General features: G+C 42.9%; 1 protein-coding gene across 4 annotated transcripts in view; it reads left to right on the top strand.

Annotated features, from left to right (window-relative positions):
• Positions 1 to 17,498, top strand: part of LOC121178870 (plexin-A1-like) — a 188,306-nt gene that overhangs the window by 105,277 nt on the left and 65,531 nt on the right. For all 4 annotated transcript variants that reach the window (XM_041033299.1, XM_041033297.1, XM_041033298.1 and 1 more), the window contains exon 9: positions 4,453 to 4,567. In XM_041033299.1, the coding sequence (XP_040889233.1) occupies positions 4,453 to 4,567 (115 nt within the window). The remainder of the gene's footprint in view (positions 1 to 4,452; positions 4,568 to 17,498) is intronic.

Below are 17,498 nucleotides of genomic sequence, written 5' to 3'. Positions count from 1 at the left end.
AACTAAACACTCAGAAATGCATTAATAAAATTATGTGCATGAATACTAGCCCCTAGGGGTTTGATCAACCCCCCTCAAATTTTAAAGGGATCCAGTAATGATGGGATAGACTACTCTAGAGGACCATTAAATTATTCACCTCCACTCCTTTGAAATGAATAGTAGCCAATAAATAACTCATATTGTAACTCGAATTTTCCAAGTGCAGGAGTGTCAAATGCACCTCACCAGGAGAGCGGATTGTATTTAGCACTCCAAACTGACCGAGGGGGAAATCACAGCCTATTGTGTTGGGCCATAAAAAAAAAAAAAAAAAAAACCACTACAGCTCCAAAGCTAGCATAGCTCGATTAGCATTTGAATATGAACGGATTAAATTAGCATTATGAGCGTGGCCATATGGGGAGCGTGTCTGCAGCCGCTCAAAGCCTCTGAGTGGCTACGGGCGATGGCGAGTGACAGGAAGGAGCAATAAGGAGATACTGGGGGGTCCGAAGAAAGGAGCCCACCCCTGGACAAGAGAAGAAGAATTATCAGACGCCCCAAAATGGCCCTGGGTGGGCTTTTGCTTTAAAGGGTTTGTACCCAGGCTAAAAAAAGAGGTCTTGAGATCCTAAGGCAGTTCATGACAGGGGGGCCCTGGTTACTTCAAGGAACCAAAGAGCGAGTGGCAGGGGGTTGTCGGACAGGACCTACTGCTGGCCTTGGGTGGCACTCATAATGGCACCCTCTTTTATTTCAAAGGGCGTGATCATAAAAGTCGCAGAAAGTTGGTGGTGGTTACCTGCTGATATTTTGCTCGTTATTTCAAAGTCACTGGTGCACTAACAAGGTTGATTTGACATGAATAAAAGATAAAAGCAAACTAAAAACAGTTATCATCAGGGCTTAGCAATAGATGTGTTGACGTGTGTTTGGGCGTGAACATCTAACTATACATATTGTACTGTTCACTGCTTGGTTCTGGTTACCTACTGTGTTAAGTTGGTGTTGTGCTGTATTTTGATGAGCACTGGTCCATCGGTGGCCCCCAACATAAAATAGACTCTTTGACATTCAAAGTAGCGGTTGCTGCTGAGCTAAAAAAACACCAACAAACTGCACAATGAGCCAAACTAACTTGTCTCATGTTCATTTATCATGCATCACTAATGTCATCTGCTCTTTTGTTCACTATTGACACCCCTTCCTCTGGATCATAACAAATCATTGGGGGCAAAACATTGAGATAAAACCCCCAGTGTTGCTCTTTGAGTCTGAGCACAGTATGCTAACCTATCCGAAGCGTAGCCTAATCGCTTTGCCTCCATTTGCTGGCAACACTGACAAATCTCCTATTTGCTCTTGTGTAGTATTAAGAGGCCTGTTATTTCCTTAGCCGCACATCCCTCATTCTAAATGGACAGCTTCTCTCAGCACAATGCTAAATTGGTCAATTAAAGCTGCAGTGGGATTGAATTAAGCTCCAGCCTCTGATCTCGCTCAAAAGGAGGGGTCTGGGCTGGAAACGATCGCTTAAAGTGCGCACCTACCAAACGAGGGGCCCTAATTGATCCAAATGAATCCACGTCAGGGTTTGATGGATTTGAATATGGGCTCCATGTCTGAGCTCAAGAGTTAAAGCCCTCATTTTTCATGCGGATGAGGGAAAGGGTAGCTGGCATTTTACACAGGGTTAAAACACACTTGAGAGCTTGTCAGGAGTGTGCTCATAGCAGTTGGAGGCAGATGAGCAAAATTCACACCTAGCACGTGGTTGAATGCAAATCAGCCTGCATGGTGAACATCTCTATCCACTCTTTTATTGTTATAGATCTACACTTGCTTACCTTGACTGTATTAAATGTAGTATTTTTTTGTATTTCCAGTAAACCATATGCTCATATAGACTGTAATAGCTAAATGAGTCGCAGAGAAGAAATTCTGAAACTGAACTAAATGTTCAAGACAAAAGGCTTTAATAAGCTTTGTAATAAAATGAAACAATTTTATTTGTAAACTCATAATGGCTACATTAGATAATGCTGCGCACATAAATGAGAGACCAAGTAGCACACAATCTCTTGAGGGCTGGGAGAGCACCAATAACATGCAGCCGTGTTGATAAACTGTGCGCTTGAACCTGTCTGGTTCTCCTCCGCGGGTCCTCTTAGATATGAACACACACCCACACACACACACACACACTCTCTCTCTCCCTCTCTCTCTTTTCCCAACCTCCAACCTAATGTTTCCTCCTTCTCCCATGAGACTCCCATACAGACCCCGCGGGTTACACCCCCCCTCCTCCCTATTTTCTCCCGTCTCTCTCTCCCACGATACCTGGCGTCTCCACCTCTCTCAGGGAAATCCACCTGCTTTTGATCTCTCCCTCTTTCTCTCTCTCTTCTTTCTCCTATCTTTCTCTTTCAGTCTGTCTATCTGCACCTCGCCTCAGCTAAAGCAGGTGAATTTAAAATGGTGGAGCGCTCTTAGCCCCTCGGATGAAAGAGAGCTTTAGACAAAGAACAGGAGAGAGCTTTTTAAAATGAGACGGCAGCGAATGAAAGGGATGGATAGAGCGAGAGAGGCAGAGATGGAGGGACATAAAGAAAGGCCCAGGGCTCAATGGATGGATAGAATGAAACAGTAGAAGTATAGAAAGAGGGAAGAGAGGGGAAATATATGCAGAGAGTGGGCCCATTGTGAGGGAGATCACTGAACACATACAAGTAGGTGACAAATTAAAGGAAAAATCAACTCAGTGTCCTAGTTGGGTGGTGCTGGGCTACCACGTGTTGCCAGAACAGCTTCATTGCTCCTTGATTCTACAAGTCTCTAAACTGCACTGGAAGGGTTTGACACCATTCTTCAAAAATATATTCCCTCATTTGGTGTTTTGATGGTCGTGGTGGAGAGCACTGTCTAACACTTTAACCTTTAACTGGGTTGCGATCTGGTGACCATAGCTTATGATTCATGTAATTTTCATACTCATCAAACCATTCAGTGACCCCTTGTTCCCTATGGATGTGAGTGCCATCATCACGGATAGAAATGTTTCATCATAGGATCGAGGTCATTGCTCAGAACAACTTTGCATTGATTTATAGTGTCCCTTCCCTGTAAGGGGACAAGTGAACCCAAACCGTGTCAGTAAAATGCCCCCTGCAGTCTCCTGGTATACGTCCACTCGCTCACTTGTGGAGAATATGGTGAAGGATGACTCATCTGACCATACCACTTTTTTTCCACATCTCTGTAGACCAGTGACTGCACCACTGAACTCTCAGATGTGCATTCATCTTTGTAATGAGGGGTTTATGCACTGCAGCCCTGCTATAACATCCCTCTCTATGTAACTGTTGACAGACTGTTCTCACTGACACGGTCTGATCACGTCCTACATTGACATTCTCGGTCACCTGAGCAAGAGTTGCTCTTCTGTTTTTCCTTACACAGTCATCAGACTTTAGCTGTCGACCACAATTTCCGACGCTGTTTACTGACATCTTAGAATCAACTGGGCCTGCTCAGCATTTTTACACATGCCACAGAGCGTGATTGGATGTTAATTACTTAATTGTACCATCCAGCGCACCTGTATAGAAGCATCCGCGTTCATTATGTTTCTCTAGTCATTTATTCAGGTTTATCCTTTAATTTGACACCTGTCTGTAGAAGCAGCAAGAGATGGACAGTCACAAGCGAGTGTGGAGTGATGAATGAGGGAAGTGAAGGGAACAAAGAGGTTAAGACAGTCAGTAGATGGAAGGATGACTGGTGAAATGAAGAAGAGAAGATGTGAGACAGGATGGGGAAAAGTCCAGATTGTACACCTGGATAATAAATAGGCATTTGATGGTTAAAGGAAATAAGTCTGAGAAAAGAAAAAAACAGTAAAGATTTACAAAAAACAAAGATTAAAGTGTATTTTAGTATAATTGTATATCACATGTTTTATCACAATAAATACACTTCTTCTCACACATTGACCTCTTAGCCCTGTTTGCATCCTTATTTCCATTTTTTCAACCGCCTATTATTTCCTATTCATTATTTTTATTGTAAACACCTGGACTGACTGTGAAAAGGTGGTAACAAAGTGGATAAAGAAAGACAAGGGAAACGCGAGATGGCCACGCTATCAGATTGCTCTCTGTGAAGACTCTAACATCTCAAAGAAAGTCAACTCTATATGCCCTTAAACTGGCTATAAATTGTTATAGAACCACCACTCTATTCCTTGTTTCAGTGCACTTACTAAGGGAGATGGCATGGCACAGCAAAATAAAATAAAATGCTGTTAATCAGTTTATCTATTTATTTAACACACAAGGCCGAGGAGATATACTGTCAAATGTAAAGACCACCTCTTTCTGTCCTGTTTTTTTGACATCACTCCAATTTATCAAATGCTAAGTGATGCTCCTAACTTCCTCACCCATCTCCTCTCATCTCTCTCTGTTTTAGCTGCCTTTCCTGTGTAAATGGCTCCTTCCCATGCCACTGGTGCAAGTACCGCCACATGTGCACCCAGAATGCCAATGACTGCTCTTTCCAGGAGGGACGTGTCAATATCTCTGAGGTAAGAGTCACACTGAAGATTTGCACATATTTCTGTCATTTTGACTGTTTTTTATAGCCCTAATGCAACTGCTACACATATAAGTAGGATACATCCAAAATGCAGCTCAAGAGATTTTATTTTGTTATAGTCCTGCTGAATGTAATATTTTTTTTATCTGTTCATCTGTAAATCTACCATAGTTCCTCATGATATAACTGCTGTTTTTTACATACAGTATACTGTGGCTGTGATAGCGCAGTGAAAGCTTGCTTGTTTTGTCCCACATGCAAAGTCAAATAACAGCACTATAGGCACAAAATGCATTCTCTCACCTTTACCCTCGCACCTTCTGTGGGTTTTGCCTCAGGTTTCCTCACATCACCCTGCTGTGTGTGTCTGCTGTCTGTATGTGTAATAGCGGCTCTTGGCACAGTGACAAGAGCTTGTGTACTGTGCAGCAATAATTCTGTCGTGGCCCATAAGGCCATAAGCAGGCCGGGATGAATGACTGTCTATGGAAATACTGCCTTGTTCTTACATAGCCAAATGCTGCATTAGCAAAAAGCTAATATCAATCGTGCAGAGTGGCGGCTACAGCGGGCGACATGCGAGGCATAACAAGTGTTTGTCAACTGCTGGAGTGTATACAAGGATATTAGTGATGGACACACAGCAGCGTTATGTTTTCACTGTGGCTTTCTCTTTTCTTTCTCTCTCTCATACAGTCCTGCATAGATTAGCGGGCACAGAAAAATGCATTCAAAGACTTGTCTTCTCAATGGACTTATGGATGTAAATCCACTGCACTCCCAAGTGACTGACAGTCATGCCTGGACTTTATCTGATTGACACCTCACACACATAAATGCACAAATGCACACACACATACACATACACACAATTTCACCTTATCTCCTTATGTTTGTGGTCTGACTCTCCCTGTTATCTCTATGCAGATTAAACCTCCCCCCTCCCCTTGTTGGCCGGCCTGAATCACCGGCCTTTATTAATTGGTCAACCTTTATCCAATTACTTTTCTCTTTATCTCTTCTCTCAACCGGAGCTGTGCAGAATCCCAAACACTGCCATGATAAACCACAGCCTCCGTGCCCGTCCAAAACAACACACGGGCCCAGCCTTCACGCCTCACAGAGCTAACGTTAGCGGATTAGTGCGCCCATCTGCAAGACATGGGGAGAGCGCTGGCTAGCACACTCTGAGCTGAGAGAGGCCAGAGGGGCAACGGATGGATAAACAGGAAAGGCCTGCAGTGATGAAAGGAAAAATAGAGGGAAGGAGGATGCAGAGTGCAAGTAAACATATAAACTGAGTAGTAATATTGGTGAACGGCAGGAGATGAGGACTCTTGGGGAGCATGTATAAGTGTAAGGTCTACATCTACCCACATGCTGATTACAGTTTGTGAGGCATGTAACTGATAAGAGAGTATTATTTTCTGGGGGATTTCTCGCAACACGGTACATCTATAGAGACTCTATGTAAAAATATATATTTGTGGTGCAGTAGGTTTTCAAGGTAGAAGGTTGGTTCAAAAACAGGATGGGCAAGAGAGACAGCGTGACAAAGGGAAGGAGACAAATGGTCGAAAAGGGAGTTGCGGAGATTGAGAGAGTGGAAGAGTGAGAGAGGCAGCAGGAAGAAAGAGGGGACAGACAGACCGGCTGACAGTGGCATGTGGACACAGAGCCCTCTCCTGTCACCTCGTCTGCCCAAGAAACCACCAACCACATGCTCCACTAGAGAATCTATCATCTGCACTGTCACACATGCACACTCGCACACACTCACGCACACACCGTAGAAGCACAGGCACTATACTTTTGTGTCTTTCATGCACAAAAGTGTAAACATTTTTACAGTGACATGCGTGTGCACACACATACACAGAGTCATTCATCATCCTTCTCCTAGCTGCCATATCCATTAGTTGCGCTCTCAATGCCCCAACTAGTACAGCTCTTCCTGTAGGCTAGACTTATCCCTCTCCTCTCCAGGGCCCATCATTCTCTCTCTACCTCATCCCTCACCACTTTGATGCTCATTCACCCCATCTTTTTCTCATCCTTCTTTTTCTTCACCTTCCCTCCTCTGTGCATGGATTTTATATATATATGGTTGAAGAGAGGAGGAGGAGGAGGAGGAGGAGGAGGAGGACAGAAATATTCTTCTCTTCCTTTAACACCTTATGGTTTCGCCTCTTTATCTGCGAGTGTAGAGAGAATGGTTTGCGAACCATCAGGGGACGTGTATATGCGTTCACATATGCTTGCACCCTTAATTTAGACCTGAGCTGATCCTTTTTTTTTTTTGCCATACTGTAGCTTAACCCTGAATACAAATGGCAGTGTTTAAAATAAAAGCAGAAATTGGCTCTCCTGATAGCAGACATTTCAGTCAGACCCTTGCTGCTCTCTCCTGCTGATAAATGCAGACGGGACTGGATAAGAGTCATTTTCAGACAGCGATCAAAGGCCATATAGAAGTTTTCACACAGATCTGAGTGGTGGCTGCTTCTCACATCGTTATTCTCTCCCATTTCTTTACTGGTCTGAAACCTTAAAAATGAAACGTGTCATCTCCAAGTATAATAAACATTTGATAGTTGAACATCAAACATTTCTTCCTCTCCATTCTTAATTTATTTCCTCTTTTTTTTTCCTCCCCTTCAAGTGTTTCGTTCTCTTCTGACAGTATCTGAATCCTGTGTTGCCATGGCAACCCATAGACCAATGTGTTGCCAATGAGGATGCTTTTTCTCCTTCTTTATTTTATGTTCACCTTCTCACACAACCAGCACTATCTCATCTATCTGTAATTTGTTCGACCAAATTACATTGTATGGAATAAGTTTTTTTTGTGATTGTCAGGCAAAAAAAAAAAAAAAAGTTAAAAAGGAAGACAGAGAAAAAAAAATATTAAACAAGCCAGCCAAGGCGTAAAAGTGTTGTTTTGTTTCTGTGAACAGACTGTGTCAAGAAAGAGAAGAGAGAGAGGGAAAGAAATGGATAGACAGAGTAAGCAGAGAGGAAATAACTATAATGAGTGACATTTCCAAATCAAATATGCATGAATCAACAATGCCTCCGATGGCACAACAAACAAATTCTCGAATTAAGGAGCGACCGGGCGGAAAATTGCAGGAGAGGAGTAAGAGTTACTTTATTATAAAAACAAAAAAGGCTGACGAGGGAGAGAGAGAGAGAGAGTGAGAGAGTGAAGGTTAGAGTGAAAGAAGGAAGGACTCCTTGCGGTATTATGCTTTTACTGATATAGTAAAACTTTCCCCTTTCTTCCTTTGTATCCTGTCCTGTTTTTTGAAGGAACTTGATTTCCATTTCTTCCTCCACTTTTCTCCCCTCTTTCTCCTACTCCTCTCATCCTTTCTCCTTCCACACCCCTGGAGAGAAAGCACTATTCTGAGCCAAAACCTTGATGAGTGCCAGGCAAGGTTCGGGGTGGTTGGGCTCAGCTATGTTAAGACATGCTTACGTGTTTGTTTTGCTGCAAAGCAAGGCTCAGTCTCACTTGAGCAATCAAGGCGGTGGTTAACTTGATTGAGATTTGTGGGTACAGCGCTGCCCACCCCCCCCCCAATTCTCTGGCTTTTGCTTTTCCCCCCTGTTTCCCCTTCCATCTCCTTTTTTTTCCTTTATGCCTTATTTTTTGAACAATCCCGATATTGTTTGTTTTAGGTTTAGGTCCAGGTTGAGGAAAAAGTAAGAGTGATGGGCATCACATACAGCATATTAGCATTCCTTGTGTTTCTTCCAAATGTGGTTATGCGGTTTGCGTTTATGTCCAAAATCCACTGAATGACAGGACGTAGCCATTACAGTCATCATGCTGTCTTACACGTTATTTAAAATGCAATACACTGTTCATTGGCGTCCTGTTTTTGTACTTATAATCAGTCACAGTAGCTTCATCACTGTCCTCTTCTACTTTTATTTTTGGTTTGTCCTCTATATCTGTGTGGCGTGGAATGTGTGGCTCCAGCGATGAATTTTTCACTCTTTAATAAATTCAACACCTTCCGGTCCTCGTCCTCCTTCTGTCTCCTCTATGCATGGATGCACAGTGGACTAAATGATGCCACCATCCTCCTTATTTCCTTCATTCTCCTCCACCTACTTCCATTTCCTTATCTTTGTGTGGTGGTGTGCATAAAAACTTTTGAGGCAGTAGTTTTATATTTTGGGAAATATGCTTATTTGCAGTGGGTCAGATGAGGATATTGATATTGATGTCTGCACAGTAAGTATGTAGCTGGAGCCAACAGTCAGCTTAGCTTAGCTTAGCTTAGCTTAAGACTGAAAACTGGTTGAAACGACTAGTCTGGCTCTGGCTCTGTCCAAAGGTTTAAAAAAATATATATAAATAAAGCCTGCTTATCAACACCTCTACGGCTCAGTTGTTAACATGTCATATCTCATTTGTTTAATCCATACAAAAAAGGCCAGAGAAGACAGTTCACTGTTCAGGTTATGTGCTGGACTATTTCTTTGCTTGGAGTTGTTTCTAGGCAACCAGTTCAGATGCCAAGAAGGTACTGGTCTTGGCCAAGAAATAGTGCAATAGTCGGTGAGACGTAATGTGTTAATTAGTGAGCTTGGGAGGTGCCTGTAAGCAGATTTTGATACCTTTTGTGCAGAGCCAAGCTAGCTGTTTCCCACTGTTTGTCATTATGCTAAGCTAAGCTAACCAGCTCCTGGTTCCAGCTACATATTTACTATACAGATATAACAGTGATGTTGATCTTGTTATCTAACTCTCTCCAAGGAAGCGAAACGTTACAAAATTTTGAACTATTCCTTTAACACACACACACCAATACATATACCATTGGCACACAGTACAGACATACACGTGTGTCTATCAAAGCATCACTGCAGTTGTTCTGGTACTAAACAAACTCGCACATTCACTCACACTCAAGCTCCTGTCTGTTGCCAATTACTCAAATGTAATCTTATTGTGTGACACACTGTCCCTAGACACTACATTAACACGAGAGGCTCCATATAGGCTGCACTCCGAGCAAAGCGTAATAATACACATGAATATATTTTCTCTCACACACCCTTAACCAAGCGCATACGTTCACAGCATACAGCCGACCCACACATTCTTAAACAGTCACAGAAACACATGCTCACTCTTTCTTTCTTTCTCTCTCCATTTCAAACACACACACACACACATTTGTATGGCTGACAGGGTTATTTGTGATGGAGGTGTGAAGGCCCCGGACCGTGACATTCTGGCACACTGTGTTTACCCTGGCTGGTACTCAGACATTGAGCAGAACACACAGACACACACACACACTCCAGAGAAGGACATCCCACAGATTTTAGTCCTAGGCTGCTTGAGGGGCCTCGCTGTGTGCAGCGAAATATGTGTGTGTTTGTCTACACTGCTTTAGCGTATGTGTGTGTGTGTGTGTGTGTGTGTGTAACTGTCACTGGTTCTTATCAGGACAAAGCACAACCAGCAGTGCAGGGCTGCAGGGGGCATGTGGGTGAGGGGGAGGGCGTAGTGGGCGACTGGTTGAATAATATATACCCCCTTCCTCTTTTCTCTTTGCCTCTCTCTCTGCCGGTGTCTTTATCTGTTGGTAATATCTGTCAGTCCATAGTCTCCATTTCTTGTTTGGCTTTTCCTTCCTCTTCCACCATCTCTCTTCATCTTTGCTTCTTATGTCTCTTCAATCATCACACAAAAATTCTCCTTTTATCTCGTTTGCAAACAACCACTTTTCCTCGTTTGCTGTTCTCACCGTCAGTTTATTTTTTCTCTCTACCTAAGCACACCATGTAGCTCATATTGCTCACATAAAGACACCCACACGTGTATTTTTGCCTAAAATTGTCGTACAATTGTCAAAGTCATATTTAATATGAATTAGAATAGACTTTAATATAACTTGGTATAAACAATGTTGGGAGGAGGGAACAAATAAATGAGAAAATGGGTGGAGGTGGGTTCCGGTGGTACATGTATTTCACCGGAGACTAACCAAAGACGGACAGAGGTGCTATAATTGAGACCAGATGTAAACAGAGAGAGAAGGGAAGAGAAAAGAAAGAAACAAAGACAAGGGCAGGGCGGTAAGTAGAGAAACTCTGGCTGTAGCGAGCAGCAGATTACATTCAGACTGACGCAATTTATTTTCCAAATGCGCTCCATGGTTGGAGTTAAGGGAGAGAGAAAGAGAAGGAGAGGGAACATGGAGAGGAAGTGGAGGCGACAGGGTGAAGTAACCACATGCGTTCTTCGCCAGATGGATCTTAGTCGGACCGTGACCGGCCAGTGTTTAACCCTTGGTTTGGTTTGGTAGCGGTGCACCTCCTTTAGCTCTTCAAACTGCTTCTGACAGCCCTCCAACCCTACTTTTTTTTTTTTTTTTAATTTTATGAACTTTCACAGGAAACTTCTCAGACACTTTTCCAAGAGTTAGTAATCACATTTCCACCTCAGGGAAATCAGGGTGGAATTGTATCAGGTGTTTTGGCAAACTCTCTCACACATCCCACTAATTTGTTAATGGAGAACAATGCGATGGATTGAGGAGGTATACGCATCTTTTGAGTACTGGTAATGTAATTCAGTCCCTCAGTCACGTTGTAGCACTGTGTGTGCGTGTACTGCCCACACAATCATATTGCATATATCAGGAGCAGTAAAGGCAAAGGAGATTTGGATGTTGCCTGTGGTGCCGTTGTAAACTCAGATGTGTTCATAGGTGAACACACACACGCATGGTTTGTCACATGTGCATTCAGATGTTTCATCTCTCATTCTCTCTGTGGCTATTCTTAGCCTCACCGTCCCACAGCTTTATCCTTTCTGATTTTCCTCTCCTCCAGCTCTTCTTATGTTTTTTCAGCAGCTCTCCCTGAAATTCCCTCACTTACGCTCGAAGCATCCTCTCATCGTGCGTCTGTCCCTCACCAGCAGAAGGCAGGGAGGGTGGCTCGCCCTGGCTGGGAGACACTCTGGAGAGAGCAGCCAGCTGTACCCTTAGAATTATCCTTTGTAGAGAACTGCACAAAGAGTTGTACTCACAAGAAGAGAATGGAGTTAAGCAAATGCCGCTTGCTTTAAGTGTTGTGTTTATGCAGATTTGAAGGACACTTTCTTGGTTTAATTGGTTGACAAGTGTTAATCCTCATATGACATTGAGAAAATGTAAAGCAGTCAGTTGAGCTCCTCCCGGGCAGTTGCAAGTGTTAGGTAGAACATGGCTGCGAGGTTATTCTCTCCTTGATGTAATCCTCTGCCACCCAGCAAGGCCCACTGATGCAGCGAGTATCACCCCGGCTACGCCAGCATGCTGGCTGCAGCGATGAATACACGATCAGCGAAAGCTTAATGAAGAGCAAATGTGTAGTAAAGACTCACACAAACACGCATACAGGCGCACACACACACACTCACACACACACAGAGGAATATGATGACATGATAGATGCACTTTGGTTTGGAGGCCACGCATGAGTGTGTTTCAGTGTTTTGTGCCCGCGCGAGTGTGTGTCTACGTGTCACTCACAGGTCCCGGTGGTTTAATTATTCAGGCTGTATTAAATCTTCATTTCCGCAGCCCTCACAGTCGGCCCGCCTAATGGTGAACACAGATGAATATTGCATTTACACCATCAACCCTCAGTGTGTGTGTCAAGAGAGAGGAGGAGATAAATGCCAAGTCACTGAGAGAAAGAAACGACGGCAGTTGGAGACAGATGAATAACGCTGCAAAGCGAGCTGAAGGAAACATAAACTCAAAAGGTGCAGGGAGAGCAGAGAAGGAAAGAGAATGTGACTGAGAAACTGCGACCGCCTGCTGGGATGGAGAGGCATAGAGAAAGAGAGGGAGAGTATTAAAAAAAAAATCCTGTAGCGTGCTGCGTCGTCCAGTCTCTCAAGACCAGCTAACTGTCTCTGTCATGTCGGGCTTTTCACCATGCTGTTTTAGTAAAGTGACTGGCACTGATTTTTATCCGACCACCATTTTACTGACACAGATGCTCTCTCATGAAAAGCCAAGATGGTCAACAATCCACCACATGCAAGCTTCTGAGACACGGAGATGGACCCTTGTGGCAGTAAAGTGCTGGGTATCACTGAGTTTTTATACAGTCTGAATTTAATGCCTTAAAACCCGTAAAATGGGTTTATTTTCCTCACCATGCAAGGGCTTAATATTACTTTAAAATGCAAAGCACCTCAGATATCCAGAAAGAAAAGTAATTTCTTTTATTATGTTTAGACACCGTCTTAAAAAGACTGAGCGTATTTTCAGATGTTGTATTGTGAACGATCCCTAATGTTCCCAGCACAGTTGGATAGATCGTAGCGCAGATCAGTGTTTGCAGACTGGGGAAAGTGAAACTTCTGTGCTTTTCTGTTATTTATTTTCTTAGTGGCAGAAATCAGTGTGTTGCTTGACTCACTCATCTGGTTTCTGTTCTATTTCTCAAGCAGCACTGCGGCGAAATGGCTACTAATCTAACCGTCTGTACACTGTTAAATTGCAAACTAACAATCAACATTTCCACTCTGGGTTCTTGATGACCAATCTTTTAACACTGGGGGACAAATCGTGCAAATGTGGGTGTGGAGACTTTAGCTTATCTTGGTGCTGAAACATGGCACCGTCTGCAGAGAAGAGCCATAGGCAGCAGATAGGAGAATGTATCTACCTCTGAAATCAAGGTTTGTCTTTGAAAAGCTGAAAAGCACATGGTTTGATCGCTGCTGACATATTTGGGTTAGAATGATAACGGGGTGCCAGGCAGCCCACCCTCCCCTCTACTCTATGAAAATCCATAAGAAGAAGAAGAACAAAAGCCCCTCTCTGAAAAAATATTCACACGTTCCTCTTTTTTATTGTTTTATATCGTAGTGTGAGGGGATAAAATGTGTAGGTTTGGCAGTTTGCTTGTAAGTCAAGGATAAGGGATTAGGAGATGAAATCAACACGTATGTGTGCCTGGGTGGTGCATCAAAGCACAGAGAGTGAGATTGTATGTGTCCATAAGAGGAACATATATGTAGGTAGATTCAGTCAAGCTGCTGCTCAGTGAGACTTTGATAATCCACGCTGAATAACATTCAAGTCACACGTTCCCCATGCATCTCGCTTTAATTTAAACTCTCCTTCCTGTGCTCCCACATTCCTCTGCGCTCACTCACTTTTCCCATTTACTCCTCATCTCTCTCTCTCTCTCCATCTCTTCTTCCCTGCATCACTCCTCTGCTAGGAAACGAAGGGCGTGGGCGGACAATCTCACAGTCCCTTTCAAGGTTCAAAGTCCCTTTTCTTCCTCTGCTTCCCTCGCTCCTGCACTGTTCTACATGTTGCTGCCTTATTAAGTTGTTCCACTCTCTCTTTCACCCTCTCTCTCGCTCCATCTCTCTGTCTCCCTCACAGTAAGTGTCTGGTTGGTCACAGAACATCTTTCTGGTTTCTGCCTGCTAATGAGCCTGCCTCAACTTTGCATGCACATACACACACACACACACACACGCACATACATGCTTCTATGTATGTACCACACCCTGCAGCTCGTGTAGACATGGTACTCACCATTTAATAACAGTTGCGCAAGTGTACACAATTTGTTATATATTGTTAGGAGGAATATATATTGTTATATAATATATTCTATAATGTGTGTACGATTTATAAGATTATAATGTATATTTTATATAGACACTCGCCTACATACACACCCTCTAATCTCTTTTACCAGTGCTTTAATGGGGTGGCTTTTTTTGTCTCGCTCTTCTCATCCTTGTGGTTGGTAACGTACACACACACACTCAAACAAACACATGGCTGCTGGCCAGCTGGTAAACAGAAGACAAGTAGAACAGGGACTGTGTGGCGCTAGCCTTGACAATATGATGTATGACATGTCATGACATGATATTACATGGCTTATACTAATTAAGGAATGAGCAGTGATGAGCAGTGAGCAATGAGCCATTAACAATATGGCTGAAGATGTAAAAAAAAATGTCAAAAGGTCATATACCTTGTAAAAAAAATTTTCCAGCTAAAAGAAAACCCAGTTCAGTTATTGAAGATAATTGAAACAAGCAAACAGAGGAAGTAGAGACAACATGACTAATAAATCACAAATCATGATTAAATTACAATTCTGCTACAAAAAAAATTGAATCGATTATAACGTACATTATTATATTATTATTGGTTATTGCTGTGCATTAGTTATTTCTTCCTTGGAGGATGACAGCCATTACAACTAGGTTAGTTGTTTCACTTCCTGTGGAGTTTCACAGCAAAAACATGTGACACACCATGTCATATACTATAAGTTACTTTGGATAAAAAGATCCACTCAGTGCCAGATATTATCATGTGATATTAATGTATAGTGGATTGTAACAAGACATAGATGGGACCCTTTAGTTCAAGGTTGCAGTCGGCTCTGTAGTTCCCTCTGTCACAAAGCCTGGGGGGCATGTCGACAGGCGGTGGGGGAGCATTCAGCACTCTCCATATACCCCATTGTCAGGCCTCTGTGACACACACACACCACACACACACACACACACACACACACACATATACTGTCCCTCTTATTTGTACCAGTGTGCCCCCTTGATCCTCTGTGGCCATCCATGCCATCTCATCTCTCCCCCCAGGCTCCCTGTATCGCTTTACTTCATTATTTAGCTTGTTATTTTTTCTCCTCCCTGATCTATAGTCCCCACATCACAGAGGCAGCTAATTAATTATGGATGGACTTAGGAGGGTGGGGGTTGAGGGAGATGGAGGGGGGGTTTAAAAAAAACGACCAGACACCCGCCTCATTACATATGCGCAGTGTTTTTGGAGTTTTATTAATTTATATCTTGTCAGGCTATGCCAAAGCCTTCAGAACTCCTTTGGCTTTTTAATACATTTATTTATTTATATAGCATCCCGCGCTTGCTTTCGCCTTCATCCTCCTACCCCCCACACTCCCTCCAACCCCACCTCATCTATGTCTTGATTTTAATCTCTCACCTTCTACATATCTGCATGAGCACACACACATGCACACACATGCCTGCCGACAGTCTCATTATCTGCTCTTGGCGGATGTTAAAAGGTGTTTTGCTCACCTGCGAGCAGAGATTATCTCATCCGCCCGCCGAACACTTGTTTTGTAATTTTTTTTTATAGTTTTTTTTTTCCATTCGGTGTGGAAAGAGGTGGAGTGGTACACATCAGAGCGCATGGGAAATGAAGGTTGGAATATTTTAGAACATGCTTGACCTAGAACGACAGCTGCTCTCCTTTGAGGAAGCTCATAGCGACGTTCAATCAAAACTGACATCCGGGCGGTGGAATTTAGATATCAAAAAATTTAGGTCGGGTCTTGTGCAACTGTAAGAATCCTGTTGTTAGTAAATGAGGGATTTGGTTTATTCTAATCTTTCTTTTTTGAATTAATTTAGTTTATGAAATATGTATCAACTCCAAATAAATCTATTTCCTCTGATTCTACATGTAGGGAATTTTTTAGTAAAGTAATATATACAATACATCTTAATAATCTACATAATTATATATATATATCTATATATGCCTTTACTGTTAACGAATGGGAACTGCAGCACTAGCCTTAGGCAGCAAAGCTAAGAGCAGCCTTTTAGGGAAAACAAATACGAAGAGGTAAGGAATGCCCTCTGGCTACTTGGCTTTGAACAGAAGTTGGAGACTTGGACGTTCACTATCATAAACATAACTCTTTGTAACATTTACACTCATACACATTCTCGTAAACACAGATACAAGACACACTGCTAGAGCCCAATCCAAGCAGAGTGTGAGAGTTTACTTCACAGCTGATGGTGGATGTTTGTTTACCCAACTTTTCATCAGCTCTGTGCTCACAAAAGAAGAATTTTTAATTTGGCAAAGCAGTTTTCTGCTACAGTATCCACATGTGTCAATGTTAAAAATACTCATGAAGATGTCAGAAGGCAAAGACAGTGATCAAAACCTCAAAATTGAGCAGATGTTTTTGTGCCGTGTTGTGATGTGGAGAAACTGTGGCGTCTGTGGTGTGCATTCCTTCACACATCCTTTCCACTTCACGCACATATGTAACTTTACTATAAATGGTTCTTACTGGTTACGGTACGGTGAGATAAAGTGAACCTTATAATGAAGTGAGCTGCTGTTCTCTACAAAAATAGGTCTTGCTGTGATGCATTTGTGGGGAGAGAAGGGCCATTCATTCGACTTTTAACTGAATCAGATCACCTAATACCTACAGCCATCCCTGAGGCATTTACAGCACACACCCTATTCCACCGATAGTGTACGTGTACATTTACACACATAAAAACAGCACATTTTTCTTAGCTACACACACACGCCTCTCTGTTCCTCCTCTGTTGGTCGTCCTGAAATGGACCGGATGGAGTGTCACATCTGGCCAAGAAAACCACAGCATCCGTCTTCACAGATGAAATGAAAGCTGAGAAGTCAGGAAAAAGAGGTTGGGGGGGGGGGGGGGGGGGGGGGGGGGTAAAAGAGGAAAAAAATATCTCTTCCAGCTTCAAACGAATCCCCCCGGTGAAGTATTGTTTCAATGTACTCTGCACTTTGTAGCCCTAATGCCAGCTTTGAACTGTTTTGGCACCTGTCACAAATACTGATGAAATAGTTTCTCACTGCAGAGCACTTTTCCCTTTGTTCCTCTACCTTCCCCTATATATCCTCTTTTTGCTCCGTTCCTACCTCCATCTCTTTCCCAGAACTTCTTTCCATCCTGTCTGGGACACGGTGTGACCTTATATTTTAGAAACCAGGGTCTTTGTTCCGTACGATTTCAGAATTCTTGCAACATGTCATCCATTAACTGTCCCAGCAGTGGTTCACTTCCTGTTGGCTTGCATAACCATT

Source organism: Toxotes jaculatrix, chromosome 3 (assembly GCF_017976425.1).
Source record: "Toxotes jaculatrix isolate fToxJac2 chromosome 3, fToxJac2.pri, whole genome shotgun sequence".
Taxonomy (NCBI): Eukaryota; Metazoa; Chordata; class Actinopteri; family Toxotidae; genus Toxotes; species Toxotes jaculatrix.
This window is presented reverse-complemented; position numbering and strand designations above follow the sequence as displayed.